Raw genomic sequence first — 26,715 nt, 5'->3', positions numbered from 1 at the left:
CTTGGAGGTCATTCTATTTCTCCCTCCCCCCACCCATATTCTGTTTCTAATATGTCAAATCTGATCACAGCCCCATCTCCACTGTCTAACTCTAGTCATTATAAACCTCCATCCTCCAACCCCTGCCACTAATTAGCCTCCTAACTGGTTCCCTTGCCTGAGGCTTTCTCATGCCTTATTCTTCCAACTATATAGTTACAGTTATATAGCTTTCAGTAAAACACTTCAGTTAAAAACGGAAAGCTGCTTCCAGCTTCACACTGGCATTTACACACTCCCTTGGAATAGCACATCAGGGCCCTTAAAATTTGGCTCTCATCTACCATTTCAACCTCAGTTTATGACAGTTCCCCACTTGCCTTAACATAATCAAACTGAAGTACACTGCATGGGGTCAGGCACATACTTCCCACATTTGTATCTCTGGAATACTTAGAGCTTTTAAAGTTCAAATAAGTTTTTATCCTTAAATTGTAAATACAATTTCTAAAAGGCTGGAAAAATATTAGCTATAATACTGTCATTTAACATAATATCTTTGTTTACATCCCTCCTAATGTCCCTCTAAAAATGTAAATATTTGTGTAGGAAACAAATAATTTTGCACAATATTCTCACACATTTTACTTAGCTAGTCCTTGTCATGTTGCAGGAAAGAAATAACAAAAATTATACAATTTATTATAAGGAAAAGAAATAAAGACAAAAGAAAAAAAAGGGTGGGGACAGAATAGAGCCATGAATAAGGTTTAAGATGCATACCATGATGACCTACTCATCTACCATGAGTGAGCCACACATTTGGCTTTCAATTTTCTAGCTGCCAATGTGAAAACAGACATTTTGTCAGTTATCCAACTCCCAGTGCCTGTGAGATTAAACAAAAATGTCCTGGTAATTTTAACTCTTCTTGGAACAAATATTTTAAAAGGATATTTCTCCTGAGTTTCTCCTATAAAGAATACAGGGTGATATACTTAACAAGATTCTTATTAGAGATGACACATTTCATTCCATGTCACTGTCCAAACTGAGAATCAATATAGGCAGATGCCATTGCACAAATCATAGAGTGATTCTGTAAAAACCATTTTCTTGAAAATAATTTGATACTAACAAGGCACCTAGCTCTTTGCTGGTCTGCTTAAGTGGCACTAGTGGTAAAGAACCTGCCTCCCAATTCAAGAGAAGCGGGTTCGATCCCTGGGCTGGGAAGATCCCTGGAGGAGGGCATGGCAACCCATTCCACTTCTTTCCTGGAAAATCCCATGGACAGAGGAGCCTGGAGGGCTACAGTTCATAGGCTCACAAAGAATCGGACACGGCTAAAGTGACTTAGCACTCATGCATGTACTTAAATCATGAGTAAATATATTAAAATGCCTATATATCATGTTAGATAGTCAGAGTAGTGACTGAAGTTTCTTTAGAAAATCTTTCTGAAAGTTGTTTCTCTTCAAAATAGAGTTTAAAATATTTCTTAGCTGAAGACTTCCCCTATGGCTCAGCTGGTAAAGGATCCGCCTGCAGTGCAGGAGACCTGGGTTCAATCCCTTGGTTCGGAAGATGCCCTGGAGAAGGGAATGGCTACCCACTCCAATACTCTGGCCTGGAGAATTCCATGGACTGTATAGACTGTGGGGTCACAAAGAGTTGGACATGACTGAGCGACTGTCACTAGGCGAAGTCTTAAAATATCATGTCCTATCCTGGGCAGTCAAAGCTTGCTGGAAGACCAGATTTTAGGTTGAAAAGAAAAAGCCCCCTTGTTCTGATCATGAACATTGTTCCCTCTGAGAAAGTCCTCTGAGAGCAAGAACGCATCTGGGCCACCGGTATTAAAGTCTTGGGCCAGTCTTGGGTTAGTCCTATATCTAATAGAGAACAGGATGTTATCCTAGAAGAACGGACTCAAACATAAGCTGAAGAACATACTTGTTTGCAGAGATTCTCACTGTCTCCAACCTGAAGTCCTCTCCAGAAACATGGCTAGGTGGAGCTACAGATTTGGGGCCAGAAGTATCAACTTTACTTCTGTAATGTTACATGCTGGTAAGAAGCCTGGACACTCAAATCTTTGTTTTAACAGTGTCTGAGCCTCTCAGAAGATTTGAGGAGATAAAAACAATTTTTTTTAACCTCTGCCTTTATGTTTGTAGGACTGCTAAGATATGGATTTTTATCCCTAATTGTCACGAACTAAGATGGTTGACCTTAGGCAGGCAAGTTTCTCAGCTCAGCTTCCTCCTTCATAAAATTAAGGAGTGGTAGTGGGTTACCAATTTCCTCTGCCCATCAACTCTAAGTGCAGAGTCCCCTCGGTTTGATGAAAAGAAGTGGTTGCCAAGGTTTCTTTAACTAGACTGGGAGAATCTAAGACATCCACACATCTTGCGTAGGAGCACTGGCTCTGCCAGGGGGAAAGTCCTGGTTCCACTCTGCCCCTTACTAGTATGTGGCCTGGGGCAAGCACTAACCTCTCTGAAGCTCAGTTTCCCTATCTATAAAGTGAAAGTGTTACAAACTCGTATGTGTGCATTAGTCGCTTAGTTGTGTCCAACTCTTTGTGACTCCATGGACTGTGGCCTGCCAGGCTCCTCTATGCAAAGAATTCTCTCAGGCCAGAATGCTGGAGTGGGTTGCCACTTCCTTCTCCAGGGACAAACTTGTATAGAGTTGTATTAAACCAGACACTGTAAATCCAGGTATAAATACAGTGTCTGAAACAAAGCAAGTGCTCAATCAAAAGCACCCATTTTTAACACTGTTATTTCCTTGGGTCCACTGAAATAAATGCTCTTCTAAAAGCATTTCTTCAAGTTGAATATCCACTAGTGTAGTTATAGTGTTTAAAGGTTTTAAGGTGCCAACTTGGGCTGAGTTGTTTTTAAAAAAATTGGAAAGACATAGGCTCAGGGGAATTTTTAAAAATTAAGCAAAACAACCTGTGTGTTGACCTTTACCCTGTAGCTCTTTCATTTAATAACAGTCTATTAACAAACACAACTTTAAGCTGTTTGATTAATACTAATGGAATCCAGGCCAAATATGCCACTGAAACAGCAGTAATGGACTTTCTTGCCTCAAAGAAATTTTAGTGGAGGTTTGCTTTATTTTTCTGTTTTGAAATAAGATTGTGAAGAAGTTCTTAGTTTGAGGTTCCCACCAGTAGATATTTGGTCCTTTAACCTTTGATCATATGTAGATCATATTTTAATATAACTAAATACAATAAACTCATTCTTAGATAGGAAAGATAAGCTTTGGAGGTCATGTAAGTACTTATTTTATAACTTTAAAGCAATTGTTTAATCACAAAAGGAAAAAATGTGGGAAACCAGAGTTCTTTACTGTACCTTAACTACAGCAGGAAATATGTGTTTGTTTATTATGACCCTCATGCTTCCATAGCCAGATTAACTTTCAAACACAGAGTTTTCATTCTGCCTAACCAATAATTGTCACCTTGACTGTGGAATCTGATAATTTGCAGGGAGTTCAAGAATACTTGCATAATTATATCCACTAGAGCCCGGCTTGTCTCCACCACTTGGGGAACAGGGACCCCTTTTAAAAGTAGGATCCTCTACAGGATATATTAATTAGCACACAGTAATGTGCTGGGTCAACCTTTGTCAAACATGATTTTCAGGGACTATCAAATTTTACAGTGAAAGAGTTCTAAATTACTGTTTTATATTAAGGATGTCTCCTTGTTGATTCTAGGTTTTTCTTCATTTATGAGATGTGAGCTTCAGCTGATTTGTAATAGGTTGTAGAAGAGTAATCAGTTGTATTTCTGCTAGAAAGCATTCTGCAGGATAAAAGGTGAGTGACATGTTTTATAGACAGATAGATAAATAAGACCTTACATTGTTGCATGAATCTTGAATACCTGCAGGTTAAAACCCCCAAATTTATCAAGCCATTGTATAGACTTTTATTAATTCAATTTTAAAAGTTCTTAGGAACTAGCTTATTATTTTCTGTCTCTGTTTCCTTTAATATCTTATTGTTGGATTAACTCTCATAAAACTTCTCTTAGTTTAAAAGATTGCACACTGAATTTATACAGAACTTTCTAAAAATTGCCTATAATCATTATTTGTCAAAATTATTTAATCAGAGAAAAAAAACTATTAAGTAAGTATGTAACCTCTGAATTCAGGGGGACAAAAAGGGGGGATTTAAAACTGTCACTGAGTTCTCAGGGATCTACTGACCCTACCTACCAGGGCAGAGCTGGTTGAAACCGAATGTCCTAGTTTTGATGGCTTACCGGCTCAATCTTGTTTTTGTTAGTGATGGTAAGGAAAGTTGGTGGAGCTGAATGTAAAGAATAGCCAAAAATGGTTGAACAGAATCCTGGCTGAGTCTGGCAGAAACCCCGCTCTCTCCCCATTTTGTCCCTAAACTTGCCAAGCCTTGTTCTCTTTGGCTTTATTTTAAAAATGCATTTCTGGTGAGTGAGGAAAGGTTTTGTACTGTGTTTTCAATGACTCACCCAAAATAACTCCATTCAACTTGTAAATGGTCCTGTTCTGAATGCAGATTGTTTGTTCTGAGATGGGCATGAAGGGGCTGCAAAAGGGAGATTAGAGAGGGGAAATGTGGTAGGAGCGGTCAGTGCAGTTTATAGTTTATTCAGGTTCAGGAACACATCAGAATTACTTCTTAAAAGGACTGTATGTGTGTGTGTGGGGGGGGTATATTTTGCAGAACCATTTGTGAGGTCTGTACCATTTAAAGCTTTTATAGATTATCAGTATTATATAGATACATGGCTCATCTAGTTACCAACCTGTTTTTCTGATCCTCATAAAATGCAGAAGGAGAGGTTACAATTATAATAAACATATAATTCCAAATATATGCATAGTGAAATAATTTTTAAAAAGTTTTAAGTGCCTTTAAGTAGGAAGAATCAAATAGGTAACATAAGAGCTAGGAATTAATCTTAAACTAGGAAGAAAATATTTGTCAGTAAATTGATCACATAAAAGAACTATGAAAACTGGAACATGCAATAATGACGTCCTCCTGTTTTGTTGTGTACCGTAGAAAAATGTTTAATTCAAGTGGCAAAGACTGAGCATTTGATATCAATAAATATACCTTTTCCAAAGCTTTCATGATTCAAAACACCAGAGTCCTTTAAAAGCAATATTTCAAGGCAGGACTGAAAAGGAAATGAAGAAAAGGACCGATCTTAAAGTTTCAAAAATGAATTAAATACATTTTGGCTTTCCCATGTGTTACTATGTCCAGTTATGAGGACTTTCAAAACCTTCTTTGAGTTCCTTCATGAATTTAACAAATAAAGCTTATTCTGTTATATAGTCTTACTTCGTGTCATTGTTGATGAAGATAGATGAGCCATTCTCACCTGTTGCTCAGAAACACCAGAAAATTGAGCCACTGAAAAGAAAACCAGAAGACGAAAAGGTTTTACCTTGGAGGGGGTAAATTTAGCACTGTGTGGAGAACTGAAGACCTCGTAACCTAGGAATGGTGAACTGAGCGATAAATGATAAGTTTTTAATACGCACAAAATGAGAAAGTATATAAATTTACTCAGATTATATAAATAATTTTCAAGGCAAAGTTCCAGTGGTATTAACACCTGTATCTTCTGATGTATACTCGGGAAAATGAGGCAAATCAAAATAGAAGATTATTTTGCTATGTTAATACTTATTCATGAGGATGGTGAACTAGTATAGTAAGAGTTTTTGCTAATGTGGAAAAGACCAGACAACAGGTAATAGGTTTAAATTATAGACGTTAAACACTCAATTTTATTACTTTAAAATATATACAATAACCAGATATACTTTAATGGCTAATAATGACTTTAAAATATATTAAAAAAAACAATCTAAGGCAAACTAACCACCTTTCTGCATAGTTTAATTATATGATTTGTAAACAAATCTTTGAAAGTTTTAGAAGAATTCACTGGTTCAGAAACATTTTCCTTTCATCCTCTTTTATCCTATTATAAATCATTAAACTAGTATCCCTGGAAATGTTAACAGTTATACTGAGGGGGCCCAAAAGATTACATGTTGAAATGAACTTTAGAATGTTGGGTTAAGCAAAGTTAAACAGTTTTATTAAAAAAAAAAAAAACCTGAGGACTTCTCAGGTCTTTAATATTCATTGTGACTGGGTTGGGATTGGGGGAGATGAGAATAAGCAGAGTTTACCAAACTTACTTTATACAGAATTTTTTCCTCTAGATAATTCTATTATTACGACAAAGGGATCTGGAAGGTGTTAAGTAAATAGAATGGCAGATTAAATAAAAAGTGTAGCATATTATATTTCAATTTGGTAAACTGCAACACTATACCACTTTCTGATCAGATTCTGAATTATTAAAATTTTGATGCACAAAATAAAATTTTTAATTATGTAAATACTGAAGAAACAATACCTTAACTAGAACCAAACTGCCTTAGTATGGTGGCTGGTGGCTTAATCGCTAAGTCGTGTCTGACTCTTGTGACCCCTAACCCTGTGATCTCTAACCCTAACCCTAACCCTAACTGTGGATGGGTTAGACTGTGGCCTGCCAGGATCCTCTGTCCATGGAATTCTCCAGGCAAGAATACTGGAATACGCACAAAATGAGAAAGTATATAAATTTACTCAGATTATATAAATAATTTTCCTTCCCCAGGGGATCTTCCCGACCCAGGGATTGAACCTGGTCTCCTGCATTGCAGGCAGATTCTTTAAAAACTGAGCTACGAGCCAGTTTTCCTACTAGTAAATCTTGTTTTGTAATTTGGAGGAATATGTTAAGGCCTTATTGTTGTTGTTCAGTCGCTAAGTCATATCTGACTGTATGCAACCCCATGAAATACAGCACACCAGGATTCCCTATCCTTACGATCTCCAGGAGTTTGCTCAGACTCATGTTCATTGAGTTGTTGATGCCATCCAACCATCTCATCCTCTGTCGCCCCTTCTCCTTCTGCCCTCAATCTTTCCCAGCATTAGGGTCTTTTCCAGTGAGTCAGCTCTTCCCATCAGGTGGCCAAAATACTGGAGCTTCAGCTTCAGCATCAATCCCTTCAATGAATATTCAGGGTTGATTTCCTTTAGGATTGACTGGTTTGATCTCCTTGCAGTCCAAGGGACTCTCAAGAGTCTTCTGCAGCACCACAATTCAAAAGCATCAATTCTTTGGCACTCAGCCTTTTTTATCAGTAATGAATTATACTGAGCATAATGTTTCACTTTTGATATATGCTTTTCTACTTAAAATTGGCTAAATTAACTGGAGTTGGTTTTCTGTCCTAGCCTGACTTTATAATGTTTAAAAATTTCAGCTGCAAAAGCACGCAGATGTAATTTACTATAAGAATAAATCCCCACGTGAGATTGATTTTTGTCTTGTGCAATATACCAATTCCAGCAGTGATACTGAATTTCTACTTTGTTTCATGTAATCCTCACTTCACCTTTGGGCAGGCAGTTATCATGACCACTATTTCACAGATGAGGAATGTGATAGCTAGAGATATCAGCTGCTTTACCCCAGGCCATACAAGAGACAGAAGGAGATAGGAACAGATTTCAAACTTCAGTCTGACACCAAAGACTCTACTGTTTCCACTATAGCATGCTGGATGGGACTATCTGCATTTAGTATATATACTTTTCTTCCTTCACCTTATAGGCATTAGTAGTCACTTCAGTCGGGTCCAACTCTGTGTGACCCTATGGACTCTAGCTCATCAGGAAGATGCCCTGGAGAGGAAGTAGTAACCCACTCCGGTACTCTTGCCTGGAAAATCCCATGGACAGAGGAGCCTGGTGGGCTGCAGTCCATGGGATCGCTAAGAGTCGGACAGGACTGAGCAACTTCACTTTCACTTGTCACTTTCATGCATTGGAGAAGGAAATGGCAACCCACTCCAGTGTTCTTGCCTGGAGACTCCCAGGGATGGGCGAGCCTGGTGGGCTGCTGTCTACGGGGTTGCACAGAGTCAGACACAACTGAAGTGACTTAGCAGCAGCAGCAGCAGCAAGCTTATCTGCTGGCATTTTCCCCCCTTTATTATTTGACTTGGTGGTTTGTTTGTTTTTTTTTCTTTTTGGCCATGCCATGCATCATGTTGGATCTTAGCTCCTCAATCAGAGGTGGAACTAGTGTCCCCTGCTTTGGAAGCGCAGTCTTGATCATTGGACTGTCAGGGAGGTCCTGGTGTGTGGGTTTTTAAATATAAAATGCGGTTCATTATCCTCAAAAATTCTTCGTTGTTTAAAAGTATTTCAACAACAAAACTAAAGATAATAGGCCATAGAGATACAACATAGAGTCAAGTATTTTATCCATTTGACTGTCCATTCTGAGGAATGTGAAGCATAGAAAATTTCCCTTGAGAACTCCGTGTTCCTCATGGGACAGGCACTGTGCTAAAAGTGTAAAGGATGCAAGAATATAGAATAGTATTCTTTGGTCTCTTCCTTTACAGGCTGCCTAGGAAACCAGACATACCCTTAGAAGCCAGTCATATCATTTACTGCACAAGTTCAGTCCCAAAATAAATGAGACAGACATTCAGTTACATACCAGGGAACTGTGGAAAAGATGTGACCAGAGGTGGTGGAAAGATGCAGTCCAGGAAAATTTCTGGCTTGGCTGGATCTTGAAGATCATGGAGGTATTGGAGAGAAAGAAAAGGAATGAACTGAGAGGCTAGGATAGAGTCAACAACAGCATGTGGCAGTGACAGAGCTGAGTCAGTTGGGGTCCCTCTGGGCCCCGAATGAAGCTGAAGACAGGTTTGTTCGCTGTGACTTCTGAACCAGCCCATTCAGTGCCTTCTCTCCAGGTACCAACCACACTGGCTCTCCTGCTTACCTTTCCTACAGGCAGCTAGACTCTGGCCTATTTTGCAGGGCAATTCAACTGTTAGCTATAGTTCGCTATAGGACTCCTGAAGACGACAGTTTTTGAGATTCAAAGAAAAGATTAATAGTGAAATTTCAAGGCAGTGAGATATTCTAGTTCCCCCTCATACTTTACAGCAGAAGGCCCAGAATGATACGTGATGGCTCTGGAAAGCTAGTCTGGATCTCGGATATGCTGATTGGTATTTTATAGTCTTTCTGCTAGTAGGAGTTTAAAAACAACAAAAGGAAATGCTCAAACTAATTTTTAAAATAGTTCCAAACCTTGACATCATTTGTATCTGGTAGCACCCAAATTCAAATATTTCTACTTTCCCCAGCCGTTTCTCACTGTATTTTCCTTCACCTCTTTATGTCCACTTTCAACGTGGAACTTCCTGCTTAAATCATCCTTAATTCAATTTCATACATAACACAGCCACGTTAAATCACTTTCTTAAGCATAAAGTAGCACTCCACGCAGTCTAGTCTTTTCCTGTTTAGACATTTTGACAAATACCAATTATGCGCCTCTTTCTCCTAGCTTTCTCCACAATTCCTTGCACACTATTCTTTGGACTCCTCGAAGAGTAACTTTCAGCGAGCCCAAGCAGACACTTGGGTGAAGAAGGGGGTTCAAGAAAACTTGGCCTTTCCACATTCCTTCTCTTTTAGGGTGCGAGGAGAACTTGAGAGACAGCAAAGATTATTAACCTACAAACAGGCGACAGAGCCGCGGCGGCAGCGGCGGGCGGAGCGCGGGGGTTCGGGGCGGGCCTCCCCGCTCGGGGCTCGGTGCGCCCGCCCCGCGCACCCCCGGCCGGAAGGGGGCGTGGAACGCCGCCGAGGGAGGGGCGCGCTGCTGCGCGGCTGCCGGCCAGGCCCCGGGGCGTCAGGCGGAGGCGGGGCGGGGGAGCCGGGAAGGGGGCTGGCTGGCGCTCGGCTCCCAGCCGCGCTCGCTCGGGCCACTCGCGCTCCCGCGCCGCGCCCGGCCGGCTTCATGTGAAGCGCTGGCCCTCTGCCCCCTCCCTCCCCTTCCTTCCCTCCCTCCCTCCCGTCCCCTCCTCCTCCTCCTCCCGCGCCCGCGCCCGCTCCCCGGGGCCCCCAGCCCGGCGGGGCGCTGACAGCCAGGGGCGGGGGTCCCTGCCGCCGCCGCGTCTCTCACAGGCTCCGGCTGAGGCAGCGGAGCCCCCAGTGTGGCCATGGACCGGCCCCTGGCGGCGTCGGCGGAGGCGGAGGAGGAACTGGAGTGGCAAGTGGCGAGTCGCAGGAGGAAGGCCTGGGCCAAGTCCCGCGGCTCCTGGCAGGCATCGGAGACGGAGGACCTGTCCACAGAAGCGACGACGCAGGACGAGGACGAGGACGAGGACGAGGACGACCTCCCCGGAACGAAGCTGCCGGCGGCCGCGGGGAGAGGTCCGTGCGCCCGGCCGGGCAGTGGCGGGCGGGGAGCTCGGGGGAGTGCGGGCTGGCGGAGGAAAGTCTCGTGCGCCTTGGGCGACTGCTCTGAGTTCTGGAAGACATCCTGGACTCCAAGCAGGGGGCGAGGGGACACTTTCGACCTTTAAACGCGCGCGCTTGGCAAGGCGTCTCCAGCGTCAACACAGACACCCCGGTGCCATCATTTCCCTTCAGGTGGTCACTGCGACGTGTGGTTTAGGCTGCATTTTGTCCCCAGTAAGAGTCTCCCTGGGGGTATGCAAGGTGACCCCGCGGTCGGCGTTCCCCTGGGGTCGGTAACGAGCTGTCCCCCTCGCTCTATCCCGCAGGAAACGTGCCCAACGAGAAGATCGCGATATGGCTCAAGGACTGCCGGTGAGTCCTCGCTCGCGTCCGGGGGGGAGATCCGCTCAGCTGGGACGCCCGGGCGGAGTGACTCGGGCCGCCGTCCCTGTGGGTCCCGTGAACCTCATAAGCTCTGAACCGGAAAGTAAGCCGGCGGATAGCTTCCTCCTCTAAACGATTAGAAATGGAAGTGCTGTGACCGCCGATTATTTGGTGACCATGTTGACTTTACAGTTGTTAGGACTTTAGTTCCGGAGCGTGATGTTAGCATCAGAGATCAGAAACCTAAAACAGATAATCATGCCACATTATTATGCTGGCCCGTTTTTATTTGAAAGGCTTGTCACATTTCACACAGTATTTTATTTTGCATTTATTTTGACATCTGTACATCTGGCATAGAGTCATTTCCCTTTCAAATATGTTTTAAATGAGTTTAATTTACTTAACTACATTAACTGGGCTTTAACTTTATGTTGGTGCCTTAATTCTGTTTGGAGAGCTATTAAAACTAGCTAATTTTGTTCTAGTTTACACCTTGGACGTGGATTTGTCAGATGGCCCTGGAATTCACAGAAGGGAAATAGAGCTTTGAAGCCATTCAAGCTACATAAATCAGTTTAATTACATGCTTTGATAGCTGATACAGAAATGTTTGATAAAGTACAGAGGAGATTGATCATATCTTACTACAGTAAAATGTGCCTGTTTCATATTTTAATAATTTTTTTCCAACTTATCTGCTACTCATAGTATCTCCTGTGAAGAATGTAGGCTTTTTAACTATTGTTAAGGTGTTTGCTTCTGTATATATTTTTTGCCATCTCAATTTGGGCTTTTTTTCACCTTTTGTCCAAGTACCAGAGTTTGGGAAGTCTTTTTTGGGAGAGGAGAGAGAACTGATTCTTACATATGCCAGTTTGTTTTTCTTCCCTAAAGACACAAAATACTGACCACTGCTCTGTTGGTATCCTGTTTTGGTGAATTGCTTGGAGCCTTGCTGAACAATCCATTATTGAACTCCTTTTATTCTGGATATCACAGACCCTTCTGAAATATGAGATATATGGACCTTCTTTCTATAGATGCACAAAAAAAATGTTTAAAAGCAAGAGAAGAATCATGTTTTTATGACGTATAGAAATTAAGATTGTATAAGAGATCACAGCAAGCAGACAATAAGTAAGTGCATCTTTACAGATAAATGCAATGGGCAAATGTTAACATTCTGAAAATTCCTGAAGTTTTGTTGCTAATCTTGATTTATGTAGGCAGATTCTAAATTCTCTTGCTTCATCCCTCATGGATTTCTTTCATCAGTTTCTTTCTTGTTCCCTACTGTTGCACCTATTCTGTACAAAAGGGACATTCATTTGTACTCTGGAAAGCTAGAACAAAGTCTTTTACTGTGAGTTTTAATCATCACAGATTTGACTGTAGGGTATATGTGACTGTATTTTTTTTCCCCCTGTAACAATTTAGGATCCTTCCTAGAATCAGGCAATTGTCTACTTTGTATATTATGTATAAGTGATTTAAAGACATCATATTCCCCCATGATAGGTTCTCAGATAATCTTTGTTTTCTTATTGCTTTCTATATCCTGAATAAAGATAAAGATACCTTGTCCTTGTTCCTTAAAAGGAGTCTTTATTTAAAAAATCAGCCCCCACCCCCCACCGGATAAGTGGAAACACATTGCTTGAGTAAAGTAGCATCTAAGAAGAGAGAGAGCTTTTGATAAAATTTGTAAGACAGCGATTAAGAGTGCGAGAGACTTGTTTCTGAAGGAGAATGCCAGTTATAGTCTGCTCATTTGCCATTTTCTGTTGGTGCCCAGGCCAGTAGCGATATCTGCAGAAGGAGTAATGCAATGTTTTGTCCTACACAAGAAGTCATTGGAGGAGAAATGACTTTTTTTGAAGGCATGAAGTATAGCTTTTTAAAATATGTGCAAAAACTTAGAGAATTTATGGTCACTGCTTATTCTTTTAGATTTCAAAAACACGAATTTTTAAAGAATTGCCATTGCTTGTATATTTGAAGAAACTTGTAACATTGGCATTTCAGTAAAATTTTTTTGAAACTGATATTTTTATGATTGAGCCCATGCCCGGTGTGAATTTATAACAGGTACAGATTGTTACTGACAAGACTTATAACACACAGTAGAACTTTTATAATAAAATAATCTGTTTCTTTAGCTTAGTTTTGAGAAAGAGATGGGAAAAAATATTTTCCATTTAAAAGACTTGTTTGAACAATAAGAATGTGAAAGAATTTTAGTAATGGCTAATTCTTAAGATAGATTCTCAAGCCAACTTTTTAATAATCTTTTCAGAGTTAAATGAAGAATATATGTATTTTTTTCCATTTAAAAGCATAAAATAAATTCCAGACTTCTCTACTGTATCAGAAAAGGTAATAGTTGGGGTAAGGGAGGCACTGAGCGGTGCTCTAAAATGCTAGATGAGATTTAAGAAAACTGTTGAGCCTTATTTCTAACTAGACTCTGACTTTTTAATTTTATTGAGATAACGATTTGTTTTCTTTTAATTCTGTTTCCTGTTTCTAGAGGAGGGATTGAGAGGAGCAGACATTTTCTTAATGCCTACTGTCATTCTCTTTTTTCTGTTTTTGTAAAGAAAATGCCAATTCATATCATTTGTAATTGCCATTCTTGCTCTTAATTGCTGGCAGATCAGACATGTGATTAAATCATTCCTGGTGAGCTGACTTGATGATAGGTATTTGCTTGGTAGCATATTACTTATGTAATCCACTTGCGTTCCCTGTGTGTTTGGGAGGAATGTTAAACTGTGATTAGAAGCTTGCTTAGCTATAACCCTTTAAAAAGTGTCGGGCTGTGCAGTGGCGGCTCTCCAGACAGCTTTTCAAGACTAAGGCTGGTATGTTTATGTGATTTCAGTACCCCTCTGGGAGCCTCACTGGATGAGCAAAGCAGTAGTACACTCAAGGGTAAGAGAAAGTTGCCTTTCTAAATCTGTTCTTTATGAGGGTCCTACTTTAGTGTCCTGGGAGTGAAAGTGAATGGGTGTGTGTGTGTATAAATTATAAAAGTGATGTTCATGTTTATAAAATATGCAGTTCTAAGATAAAAGCCAAAAGGGAGAAACCTTGTCATGAACCATAAAAACTGTGGTGAGTTTAAACAAATTACTAAGCCTTAGCACAATGTGAAACTTGTTTTTTTTTTTTTTATTGTTCAGTTAGATTTTATAAAGACTAATTAAATATAGAAATGTGATATGTAAACATAGGGAAAATATATATTGAGTGAATTAGGTCAGCTTTAGTGTAGCATTTCTTTGCTTACATGAACTGAAATTGCCACACCTGAAATTTTACCACCTGTGCAAGGTGGAATTCTAAAGTTCAAAGTACAATAAGAATGTGCAGGTAGTGACAAGGTATATAAAAAATATTTATAGTATCAGGAAAATCTAGCTTGAGCTCCCAACTTAATATAAGGGGGTAAAAGAAATGACTGTACCAGAATCTGGTTTTCAGTGAAACTGTTGGGTAAGATACATTATCTCATTGAACATCTTAAAGGCTTGTTAAGTATAAAATAGCCAGTAGATTAGAACTTCTAACAATTTTACCTGGTTGCAAATGATGGTTTCCTTCAGAGTAAAGTGAAGACTTGTGTCTTCTTCCTGAAATTATAAGGAGAGTAACTTATGAGTACGTTCATGTCTGAAATGCTTTACTGTATCTTATATTTTGCTTGGTCAGTTTGTTTAAATTGAAACAATGATTTTATGTGGGGGTCAGGAAGAACAGAATACTGGGATGAGTCTTCTGATGTTCCTTTCAGGTGTGCTTGTGAGAAATGGGGGAAGTTTTGAAGATGATTTGTCACTGGGAGCTGAAGGTATGTTTGGAAGAACAGTATTTTCATATAGTTTTAAAGTTTTAAAAAAAGAGAAAGTGACATGTTTTCAGGTTTATGACCCTCAGAGTTAAAGTTCTTGAAAGTGGCTCAGACACATTTTACAGAAACTTTTATGTGTTAATCTAGTGAGAGCCTTTCGGAGACCTGTAGAAATAGCTCTGGAAAACCATTGTGAAATACTCAAAGGTCTTCATTGGACTTTAATGCTCTAAAGGAACTGTTTGGGGGCAAATAATGATGATATAGCTGAAGGAAAACTTGTCCTGCAAAAGGAAGCTTAAATATTTATATGTGAGAAAATTGCAGTGAAACTCATTTTAGTGTGAGGTATACAGCTGCAGCTTGTCTTTTTTTTTGCATTTAAGTATTTCCTGTCTTTCCTCGCTTTCTCTTTTTCCAGATTTTTAGAAGATTAAAGGACAAAGACAAATTAGAGTTACTAGAATTTAATTAGAAATCATACTGATGTCTGTTCAAAGCTGCATTAGGATTGTAAAAGCATATTGTGCTATGTTTAAATTTTTACAGATTATCTTTTCCTGCGGATTCATAATAAAGCTTTCCACAATGTAAAGTTAAGAATTTTTTTATTGTTTTATTGGTAGTTTGAAATTATCGGTTACTGTATAGCTGAGTTATTAATGAGTGCTTTTTGTTAAAAAATAATTAAGGATTTGATTAAGTCTTTTTGAATTGTAAGTTGATGTATAGTGAGTTGACCCACTGAATATTGTTGATCTCTTGCTGTTTGAAGCCAATCTGTGTGATAGATTACTTATTAAGAGCCATCTAACACAAAAACTCTAGAATATGTGAATATGTTAGTTTTTATATTTCTGTTAATATCCTTTCCAGGAATAAACTCTATAAAATAAAGTGTAAAGCTTAAACTTACTGCACCCCAATCAGGATAGTTGAACATACTGTTAACCCCTTATTAAAATGCATTTCCAATGCTTCACAATATGGAATTTTTTTTTTTTAAACAGTTCTTTTCACAGAAAAATTGAGGGGAAGGTACAGAGATATCCCATATGCTTTCTGCTCTGTATATGCATAGCTTCCCTATTGTCAACATCCCCCACCAGACTAGTACATTTGTTACAGTTGATGAACCTGGAATAAGTTCAGTTCCGTCCCTCAGTCGTGTCTGACTCTTTGTGACCCCGTGAATCGCAGCACACCAGGCCTCCCTGTCCATCACCAACTCCCGGAATAAGGCATTATAATTACCCAAAATCCATAGCTTATACTGGGGTTCACTCTTGGTCTTGTACATTCTATGGGTTTAGACAAATGTGTAATTACATTTATCCATCATTATGATACCATCTAATGTATTTTTCACTACCCTAAAACTCTGTGCTCTGTATATTCATCCATATTGAATGATTTTATTGGAAGCCAGGCCCAGAAAGGATGTCTCAGAGGAAAGTGGAACTATTATGTTGTTCTGCTGAAAATTGCTTCAAGATTATTGTCATTCATTCAGTAAATATTTATTGAATGCTATGTATTAGACACATTTCTGTTGGATGAGAAATTGCCGTGGCTCTGCAGATCAGAAATGAAAAAAGGAAAAAGTCTGGTGTGCCGAAAAAAGATATTCTTTTAATAATTTTATTCTTTATATTTGTCCATAAAATTTAAATGCAGCAAATTTAACTTAATCTAGACATAGACAGTAATAGCATTTATTTGTTTAGAACTTGTAAGTCTAGGATAAACTTGAAAGGCAACTTTTATAGGAAAACATATGTTGAAATGAGTAGAAATTTTCAAAGTAGATGCATGAAAAATTGACTGTAACTGGAGTGAATTATTAGCCTTAAAAAAGCCATGTTAGGAACAGATACTGCAACACTTAAATAATGCTAACTCATATTCTTACTTATTAGGTATTCTGTATTAACAGTATTAAAATTTAGTAATTAGAACCACATATACCACATACCTTCTTACTACTTATTTGAAACTGTTAAATTTAATTGGTTATTTATATGTCTTTTAATCTTAAACATTCAGTGTAAGTAGCTTTATGTTGCTAACAAACAAAACCAAAAACACCCTCTGCAAGCTACTGTTTCTGTTCTTACCTATCTGTATATTATCTTTAATGACACAGATTTAATGTGCCAGGACAAGAGTTTGGTATAGTAGACATTTACCAATAACAACATGGCTGATTTGCTTTTTAAACGATTGTATCACAGTGGTTATTGTCTTGCTAACAGTTGTGCTTTCCGCTTACTCTTTTTACCTGTAGCAAACCACCTCCATGAAGTTGATGCTCAGATTGATAATTGGTATGTAGCTGTTTGTTTTTTTTTCCTTTCTAAACATTAGGAATATTTGTGGCGGTAAAATTTATATAATCTACTTTTGTTTATAGCAGTAATATTTTGGCCAAAGAGAGAAGGCTGCAGTTTCATCAGAAGGGGAGAAGTATGAATTCCACTGGATCTGGGAAAAGTAGTGGGACAGTCTCAAGGTACCTTACTCTGAGCTTACACTGCAGTTACATTGTGTTGTAGATGACCTGATGTGATAACTTTTTAAGCCTTGGATTTGGCTTGACAGTATGAAGTCAAGAGGAATCCAGAATGTTTCATAGACCAACATAATCGACAGAAGTGTCTTTTTTTAAAAATTCAGATGAAGTAGAAGTTAACAGATATGTTAATAATGTTGCTGGCATCCATAATGAGTATTTTGAGCCCTATGAGAGAGGAACTCCATAATGGAATAATTTCTACTTCCAAAATTTTCCATTCTGCTAGAGTCTTGAGTTACTCTGATATAAATACCAGAATAAATCTTTCTAATTTAAAGCTTGATATTTAAGCATAGATTTATCTTCATATAAAACCAAAGATCTTCAAAATATAAAAATAAGCAAATACATATGCGTAAGCAACCAGTTTATTGTCCAGATTATTGTTTTGAAATTTGAACATTTTCTCTGAAACAAATTGAAATTTCATTCTGCTTACGTTCTGTCTCTAACATTCCTGGTTTCCCCAGTGAGTCTCAGCTTGGATTATCACTGGCATGAGAGATAAGGGTTAAAAAAATGTTCAATTCCCAATAGAATTAGAGCAGGAATTGACCCCTGTGTAATCCAAACTCTTCTTACTTTATTCCTCCTGCTTCCTGGGTGCAAGTGGTTAGAAAAAAGTTGAAAGTAAGCTCCTCCCTCACCTTTCTGAGATCAGTTGTTACCTGTATTGCCTCTTCTAGGACAGCAAAAGACAGCAGAAAAACTCAAGTTCTGCAGGGTGTCCCTTGGTACCAGAGTTGTACCAACTTCCTAGTCCATTTTCCGTTTTAATTTTTTCTTTAATCTGTTTCCTCTTTATTCCCCCTCATCTGTCCTCTAATTTGTTTAGCTGCTTTACTGGACATCTCTTAAAATGACAAAACAAATAAGGTGAGGAATCGGATAGTTTCTCTACTGAGGGTGTTCTTAGGGCTTAGCTCTTTTTCTCAAAACTGGCAGTTTGAAAGAACAGACTCCCTTTAAGGGTTATTTATCGCATTTGGTGCATAATGTATAAAGATGCTGAAATACTAATGGTGTAAAGAGCAGAAGGGGTAGAGGATCTTTTCACAACAAAGTAGGGATCTGAATTCATTTATAATGTGATGTGGACTACAAACTTACTCTACATCTTGGTATTTCTTTTTTTCTTTTTTAGTGTTTCAGAATTGTTGGAACTTTATGAGGAAGACCCTGAAGAAATCCTTTATAATCTTGGATTTGGACGAGATGAACCAGATATTGCTTCTAAAATTCCTTCCAGATTTTTTAATTCATCATCATTTGCCAGAGGAATAGATATTAAAGTGTTTCTGAGTGCACAAATGCAACGGATGGAAGTAGAAAATCCAAATTACGCTTTAACAAGTAAGGTTTTTAAATGTTAGCATATTATTTTTAAAATTATGGCATCTACACAGGAAGATGATCTTGTTTTTAAAGCCTTGCTAATTTTTAGGAGTAATTGTGAAAATTTAATTATTGAGGTAAACGCAATAGCTGTTTGCTTATTCTAAATTTTTATTATTCTATTTATAGAAATTAATTTACCTATCCCCCCACCCCATTCTCCACTTAAGTGTTACATTGGAGAATGTAACTTACCTGTGGAACCTTACACATATCTCCAGATTGCTTTTGTTCCAAAAGGGAATAAATAAAGGAGAGGCCTTTTACTATTAGTTGAAGTCAGTCACTTTCAGATGCTTTTCCTATAAATCTATAAAGATATGACTAATTTGATGATTTTTCACATTAAATCTTCTGCTTATTTTTTTCTTTTTCTGTTGACCAGAAATCCCCAACAGTGGGAACCTTGGTGGTTCTTGGATTAGTTTTAAGAGATCTGTAAATCCAAGCCCCTTCCTATTAGGTATAAAATATATACTTACATATACTTAACATTTGGAAGAGTTCAAGACCTAAAAAGAGAGTCACAGCTATAGATCAATAGCAGTCCTGTCTATTTTATTCCGTATTGTCATTATGCTTTGTCCTTCCTTCTGATTTTTTAAAATGTAAATTCTAGTGCTAAAGAGTGAAAAATCTTTCTCCCTCTCCACAGTAAATATAGATGTTTTAAGTGTTAGATAAAGAAAAAAATCTGGTTTCATAATCTTTGTGGTCTAAGTAGTTCAATTATGGAAATTCTGAACCATAATAATGGTTTAATTAATAATATGTGTGTACATACACATATAAACATAAATATATATATAATTTATTTATTTTTTTACTTTTGTAGGCCGTTTTCGTCAAATTGAAGTGCTTACTACTGTGGCCAATGCATTTTCTTCCTTATATTCCCAAGTCTCTGGGACTCCCCTGCAGAGAATTGGAAGTATGTCCTCGGTGACCTCCAACAAGGAGACAGACGCGCCTCCACCTTTAACCCGAAGTAACACTGCAAATCGCTTAATGAAAACACTATCAAAACTAAATTTATGTGTTGAAAAAACAGAGAAAGGAGAAGGTAGTACTCCTTCCCTGGCAGCTGACAAAGGAAAGATCATAAATGTTTCAGTGATGGAAGAAAGTGGCAATAAAAATGATCAGAAGTCTCAAAAAATTGTGAAGAAGAAAGAGTCATCTTCTATGTTGGCTACAGTGAAAGAAGAAGTATCAGGTAGTTCAGCAGCTTTTATGGAGAATTCTGACATTGATGGGCTTAAAGATGAAGCAAATAGTAATTTTAATCATGAAACTGAAAGTGGACAAAGTAAAGAAACTCAAAGTCATGAGAATAAACTGGATGAGGAGTCTGGTATTATAGAAACTGATTTAGGTAGTGATTTCAACATGTCCAGTCACAGTGAGCTGGAAAATAGCAGGGAGCTGAAAAATGTCCCTTTGTCCACACCTGAAAAAGAGCCATGTGCACCATTGATGATCCCATCCATAAGAAATATAATGGCACAGCAGAAGGACTCCTTTGAAATGGAAGAGGTAGGTGGAAAATGACTGAGGACTGTTTCAAACAGTGAGTTAGGGAAAAAAGTGCCCCATAATGTTTTTAAAATGAAAGGCAGTGAATGGATGTATGCTAGAAAAAAGTCATCTTGATTTTGACTTTTCAGGTTTTTTGTTTCACAAACCAAGAAGTTCCCGGACTGTGTGGTGTCAGTATAATGACTCCTCTAGATCTTCCATCACCATTGTTTTTCTTTCTCAGTTTAACAGTTTGATGCTGTGAGAATGCCCTGAGAGAGTATGTTCAAACTCAGATCAATATTGCATAATAGTTAGAGATAACAGGCTTTGAAGTCAGATAGGTTTCAGTTCTGTTTGGGCCACTGAATTGCTGTGTGCCTTTGGGCACGCTTTTCTTAAAGTTTATTATCTGAGTGGAAGGATAAGTGTGAATGAAGATCTGGAGGCTAGGTCTGGGTATGGGACTAGAAAGGACATGAAACTAGGGAACCTTGAGGAAGAAGGTTTGAAAGAATTTCTGCAGCCCTGGAAGACCACCAGTGTTTGGTAACTTTTTTTTTTAACATGATATTCTTTGTTGTTGCTGTTCAGTCGCTAAGTTGTGTCGGACTCTGGGACCCCATGGACTGTAGCCTGCTAGGCTCCCCGGTCCTCTACTGTTTCCCAGAGTTTGCTCAAATTTATATCCATTGAGCCGGAAGCCAGTGATGCTCTCTAACTATCTGGTCCTCTGTCACCCCTTTCTCCTTTTGCCTTCAGTCTTTTGCAGCATCAGGGACTTTTCCACTGAGTTTGCTCTTCCCATCAGATGACCAAAGCATTGGAGCTTCAGCTTCAGCAAAACAGTCCTTCCAATGACTATTGAGGGTTGATTTCCTTTAGGATTGACTGACATTCTTACTAGTTTACATAAATTTCAAATTGGACGATTTGTGGCTATAACTTATACAGTGTGTAATTTTTCTTTTTAAATTTTATTACAGAATAGTTATAGTACTAGTTCACAGCTGTTTTGGAATCTCTTGCCATTGTTTTAGGGAACTAGGAAGTGATAATTAATTCTGCCCATATAATGTCCTCTTAGGCGAGTGTGTATCTCTCATATCAGTTAAGGTTTTTCATTTATTGCAAAATTTCAATTGTTCATATCTTTTTTGTAGCCTTTGAATGCATCTTTTAGTACTTTAATTCCAACTAAAAAGGAGGCAAGAGCAGGCCTTTGAAATATTTTACATTTTTTGGTAAGCTTCTTTGTATCTCATTATAATGAATTCAGAAAATGACAACTTTAATAGAACTTTTTTTTCCATTTTATTGTTCAGTTGCCCTTTTGTCTTTGTCTTGGTCTAAACTTGTCCTAGCATTCATAAAGTGTAACTTCTTGCCTTCCTTTAGGGCCCCTCTTCTATGATAATCCAATAGAGTGCAAATACTTGTTGGTTACTTGTAGACATGATTTAGTGACTCAGATGAGAAAACACTCTTACATGTTGCTTTTTAATTTCTAGAATTCTTGAGTTCTAAGCCAGAGTTTTGTTACTGATATACACAAAAGTTCTTTACAATGTTTATTAAGTGCTAGATAGATGTACTTTGGTGGCAAGTGAACATAAAACTGGGTTTTTTATGGGCAGGGCTATTTCTTTCTTCCTTTTTTTTTTTTGCTCCCTCTGCTGGCAAGAGCAGTTACTGAAGAAAGTAACTTGACATGAAAGTGTATTTTTTTTGAAGTCCAAGATTACAGGCATTGATGGTTTAAGAATAACTGAAGATTTCTGTTTTCAAAAAATAATACATAGTCAACCATAGCTATGTTGTAAATACAGGGAATTTTAAGGATAATCCTTATTCTTCAGATACATTTCAAATATGGATAAAAACCTCCTAGAATTGTGTTTTTAATCCCTTTGGGAACTTTAAAGAAAGCTTGTAGAACAATGGATAAAGAAAGGAAATAGTGTGTTTCTTTAATTTCCTCTTCTCCCAAGCTTGTTGAATCATACCGACAAATGAAGAGAACAATCTTATTAAAGCAAACTTTTAGATCCCATTCAAAGTAGGTTGTTACTTTTTTCTTTTGCGCTCTTTTCCCTTGAGGCTTGATTCCTATTGGGAACTTTCTTCCTTTTGTAAAAGCAGCGAATAAATATAAGCTAGAGCACACACACTGTCTCTCAGTAAGCCAGTTTTCAGGTTACTTGAATGCCAACTGCTCTAGGTAACTGGGTGGGAGAAAAAATTGCAGACATGGCTCTGAGTATGAAGCTGCTTGGTCCCCCTGAGGCAGAAGGTAAGATCTGACAGTCACCAGGAACAGAGAGAAGAACTGTTTAAATGTAAAAAGAGTTAAATAGGTGATAAGACTGAGCCAGGCCTTGGAGAGTGAAAATGACTATCTCTTATGATTAAAAATAAAAGGCCAGACACTATTTTCAATTAAAAATCAATTTGCCTTATAAAAATATCTTGCAGGCTAGTTTCAGTGTATCTAAAAGTTTTAAAGACCTACTCTTGAGTTTCCTAATTCTTAATGACTTGCTTGGATTATTCTTGTGTTCTTGAAATAATTTATTTCAAATAGATACATCATAGTAACTGTCTAGAGCCACAGATTAGTAGTGTGAATGATTCACAGTTAAACCAGAATGATTTTACTCTATAAGCAATTGTTCATCTTTTAGGTGTAAAGGAAACATTTCTTATACTTTGAACCTAAAGGAAGGAGAGCTTTTATCTATGTATTTCTGTAAATAAGTTGCCTTGTGTGTCTGCAGTCTATAAATAAGTTTACATTTAAATTAAGATACTATTGGCTACATATGCAATTTTTTAACCTACTGAAGCTTTAGTAAATGTTTCTATTCCTGTCTTCACATTGATTACTGATTTTAATGTGTGTACTTCATTACTTATTTTTAGCCATTAAATTTCAGGATTCTTCTCATTATATTTACTGGCCTGAGTTAAAGTAATCTCAAACCAGTCAAATACCTGACAGTTAAATAGTTCCATTGGTCTTTCAGAATAAGACTTGAATTTGGGTCTTTGTACAAACCTACTCCTTTTGACTATGCCATACAGTTTGTACAGTCAGACTCGTTAATAGGGTCAGACACTGGCAAGAGCTCAAGTCATGCAATGCACAGCTTCATACCTCTTCTTTGGAAAAATAATTCTTTCCTTTGAATTTTTTGAGGTGTCATTAAAAATTAGAATTGTGATTTTTGAAGCTTCAGTTTTGGTTTTTTGCTGTACTAAGTTGGTTTTTGGTTTTTTGCATGTTAAGTCACTGTAATCATGTCCAACTCTGGGTAACCCCATGGATTGTAGCCCGCCAGGCTCCTCTGTCCCTGGGATTCTCCCGGCAAGAACACTGGAGTGGGCTGCTGTGCCCTCCCCCAGGGGATCTTCCAGACCCAGGGGTTGAACCCATGTCTCTTACGTCTCCTGCATTGGCGGGCGGGTTCTTTACCACTAGCGCCACCTGGGAAGACCTTTTTGCTGTATAAGTTTTTTTAAATCTTTGAGGAAGGGTTTTTTGAATTAGAACATTCTATGTGTTGCTAATCTATACAACACAGTACAATAGTATGGTGCCTAAGAAGATGTGTTTTAGTCAAGATAAATGTGACAGGTTTTGAAAAACCAAACTAGGTATGTGCATGGTAGCAGGACATTGATTCAAAAAGAAATCTTTTTTGATTAAAAGATTTTTAAAATGTAGTAACTCAAATGTGTGGATTATTATAAAGTTGTTTTCCTACAGCTTTAAATCCCAAAACACTGAGACCCAGTGATTTTATCATTTTGTTTTAGTGGGTTTTTTTTTTTAATTTTTATTATGAGAAGCTTCAAACTTACCCAGAGATTAAATAGTAGAGGGAACACCCATTATCCATCACTCAATTCAGTTATCAATATTTAGCTATAGTTAATTTAATAAAAGATAAACTTGTAACAAATGATCAGAATTTCACTGAGGATTTAAAACCATGGAATAGGAAAAATCTTGCCAAATAAACCTTAAGATCTGTGTTTGGGTTATAATTTTTTGTGGGGTACCCCATCTTGAATTTGAATGCTTTCCTCTGCACAACTGTAACTAATAATGAAACATAATAAGCTATGAAATTCAACCATTATCACTAGCAAGTCTGTCTCCTAAGTGATTGATGATTTTGAGTAAGTGGGAGGAAGGATCCTAACTTTAGTAGCTTTATTAGTAAAATATGATACTGTCAGCTCATTTTTAAGGGCCCTGTTCTTTTTTGTTGTTGTTAATTATGGAATTTGTAGTGGAGGGAGAGAGGGAGAAATTTTTTTTTTTTTTTTTTCAGCAGTGGAGAAACATCTTGAAGGATAGTTCACTGAGGATACATATACATTAAAGTCATGTTATCTTGTGACTAATTTTATAAATCTAAAGAATAGAATAGGGAATTCCCATGGCGTAGTGGTGAAGAATCTGCTTGCAATGCAAGAGACACAGGTTTTATCTCTGGGTCGGAAAGACCCCCTGGAGAAGGAAATGGTTACCCACTCTAGTATTTTTGCCCGGAAAATTTCACGGACAGAAGAGCCTGGAGGGCTGCAGTCCATGCAGTTTCAAAGAGGTGAACACAACTGAGCACACACACGAAGAACAGAATATGTGATAATTCCGCACTTAAAAATGAGAGATCATAATCTTTTGCCTAAGCTGAGATTCTTAGAATAAAATTAAGGAGACATTGGATTTCTGTTACACTTTTTCGGTCTGTTTGATATTTGGTTTACAGAAAACTCTTTGAAGTAGGCTAGGCCTGAATAGAGGCTAATAATAGACCTTCTGTGGACTATAAAAAGAAAATGTATTTTGTTTCTTTGCACACAAAACAATGGTTTTCCTGTTGAACTTATGTCTGCTGCTTTGAAGAATATAATTTTTTGATAATAACAAAGAATAGTAGAAACTATTTTATATTAATTTATAGATGATGGTTTTAAATGACTAGTATGCTTTCACTTTTCAATACATAAACATGGATTCATGTTCAACTATGTAGCTGCTGCCACTACTAAGAACAAAGCAGGAATCAGAGCAGTTTTAAGACTGGAAAAGTCTTAAAACTTTTTAAGTGTTTTTCATGTTGGCTTTTCCACTCTCATTCCTGTGGAATATTTCTTACTCTGGAATGGGATTCATAGCTCAAAACCAGGGTTCTAACTAAAACTTGTTTGCTATTTACTTTCCAGTTTGTTCAAGGCCAAAAGCTCAAATGTTTGGTGGGTTTTCCCACTTTACTAGGATGTTATTTATTATTTTAAGTACAGAATCATTACAGAGTAAACTGTTGGGCATTAGTATTATACTCCTGCAAGTGTTTAATTTTAGTATAGAGTTAAGTTGTTAGGATAGATAAGAGTATTGGAGGAGTGGGTATGATGAGTAAAGAACCAGGCAATTCCTAAATTACGTAGTTGTTCAGGTAGGAAAACAAAAAGACAGCATGAAAGGACAGCTTCTGCGGGTTTGGTATCTTTTTGAACATAATTTTCATGAAGAATTTATGGCTAAGATCTTTCACATTTTAATCCTGTAATGAAACCTGCTTGTCCATGTACAACTTCCAAATTATATCTTAAAAGAACATTTATGTCAAGACAAAGCCGTCTTACACCTGAGTGGTTATATGAAACCTGAAAATTTGTGGACTTTTATAAAGATTTTGCAGTGGGAGCATGATGTGCTGTTTTTCAAGATGCAAGACTTGTAATTACGTTAAGTGTGTGCCCGTGTGCTGCAGTGAGTGTATTAGTGTTTCTCTGGGATTGACCTTACACTTTGAAGTTTAACATTTAGAGAAGAACTTTTTCTTATGGCTCTGTTTTTCATTTAATAGCAACTTATTTTTAATGAAGTATTATACTTTACACATGTAGTTAGTTTTCTGTGTTAGCTATAAACTTACAGTCCTGTTGTTAACTGAAAAATAGATCATAAAATTGAGATGTGGAACATTATAACAATTTTGAGATAGGTTGCATTTTTTAAATATATAAAGCATTGGTACCTCCTTAGTTAGATTGGTTGTTAGTAAATGATTATTAAGAAGTATTCTTCTTTGCCACAGATTTTTCAAGTTTTAACTACCTAAAACTTTTCTACAGGTCCAAAGTACAGAGGGAGAAGCTCCTCACGTTCCTACTGCTTACCAACTAGGTCTTAACAAGTCAAAAAGAGGTAAGTAAACCCGTACTCACTGGTTTCCAAGCACATTACCGAAATGTCTTTGGGTGATGTGGAAAAAGTATTTTTTTTTTTATTGGTCAGTGTTTGCAGTGCTTATAAATATAAAAAGAAAATTGAGAACACAGGTGTGCATGCTTCATTATGGTTTGATTGTAGAATCATTGTTATCTTCCTGAAGACTTTTGTGCTCATAAAGTAATTTTAATTCACTTACCTTGTAATGACCTTCTTGCACAATTATGTGTATTCTAAATAATGTTTTAGTTCTGCACAAGGGCTAAATGGGGAGTGATAGAGCAACAAAGTCAGGCCTACTTTTTACGTGCTTGTGTTTGAGATATAGACTTGTATTAGCCACCTCTGGGTTTTCATTACTTAAGTCCAGCTCCTAGGTATAATACA

At 37.8% G+C, this 26,715-nt stretch overlaps 1 protein-coding gene across 7 annotated transcripts in view; it reads left to right on the top strand.

Annotated features, from left to right (window-relative positions):
* Nucleotides 1-10,019: 10,019 nt before the first annotated feature.
* Nucleotides 10,020-26,715, top strand: part of ITPRID2 (ITPR interacting domain containing 2) — a 38,159-nt gene continuing 21,463 nt past the window's right edge. For 6 of the 7 annotated variants that reach the window (XM_070475924.1, XM_070475923.1, XM_020888663.2 and 3 more), the window contains exons 1-9: nt 10,020-10,323; nt 10,677-10,722; nt 13,622-13,671; nt 14,534-14,590; nt 16,878-16,917; nt 17,004-17,102; nt 18,310-18,518; nt 19,396-20,096; nt 26,232-26,304. In XM_070475924.1, the coding sequence (XP_070332025.1) occupies nt 10,110-10,323; nt 10,677-10,722; nt 13,622-13,671; nt 14,534-14,590; nt 16,878-16,917; nt 17,004-17,102; nt 18,310-18,518; nt 19,396-20,096; nt 26,232-26,304 (1,489 nt within the window). In that variant the 5' untranslated portion in view covers nt 10,020-10,109. The remainder of the gene's footprint in view (nt 10,324-10,676; nt 10,723-13,621; nt 13,672-14,533; nt 14,591-16,877; nt 16,918-17,003; nt 17,103-18,309; nt 18,519-19,395; nt 20,097-26,231; nt 26,305-26,715) is intronic. The other variant, XM_070475920.1, reaches the window with a different exon arrangement.

This window comes from Odocoileus virginianus, chromosome 13 (genome assembly GCF_023699985.2).
Source record: "Odocoileus virginianus isolate 20LAN1187 ecotype Illinois chromosome 13, Ovbor_1.2, whole genome shotgun sequence".
In the NCBI taxonomy this organism is placed as follows: Eukaryota; Metazoa; Chordata; class Mammalia; order Artiodactyla; family Cervidae; genus Odocoileus; species Odocoileus virginianus.
This window is presented reverse-complemented; position numbering and strand designations above follow the sequence as displayed.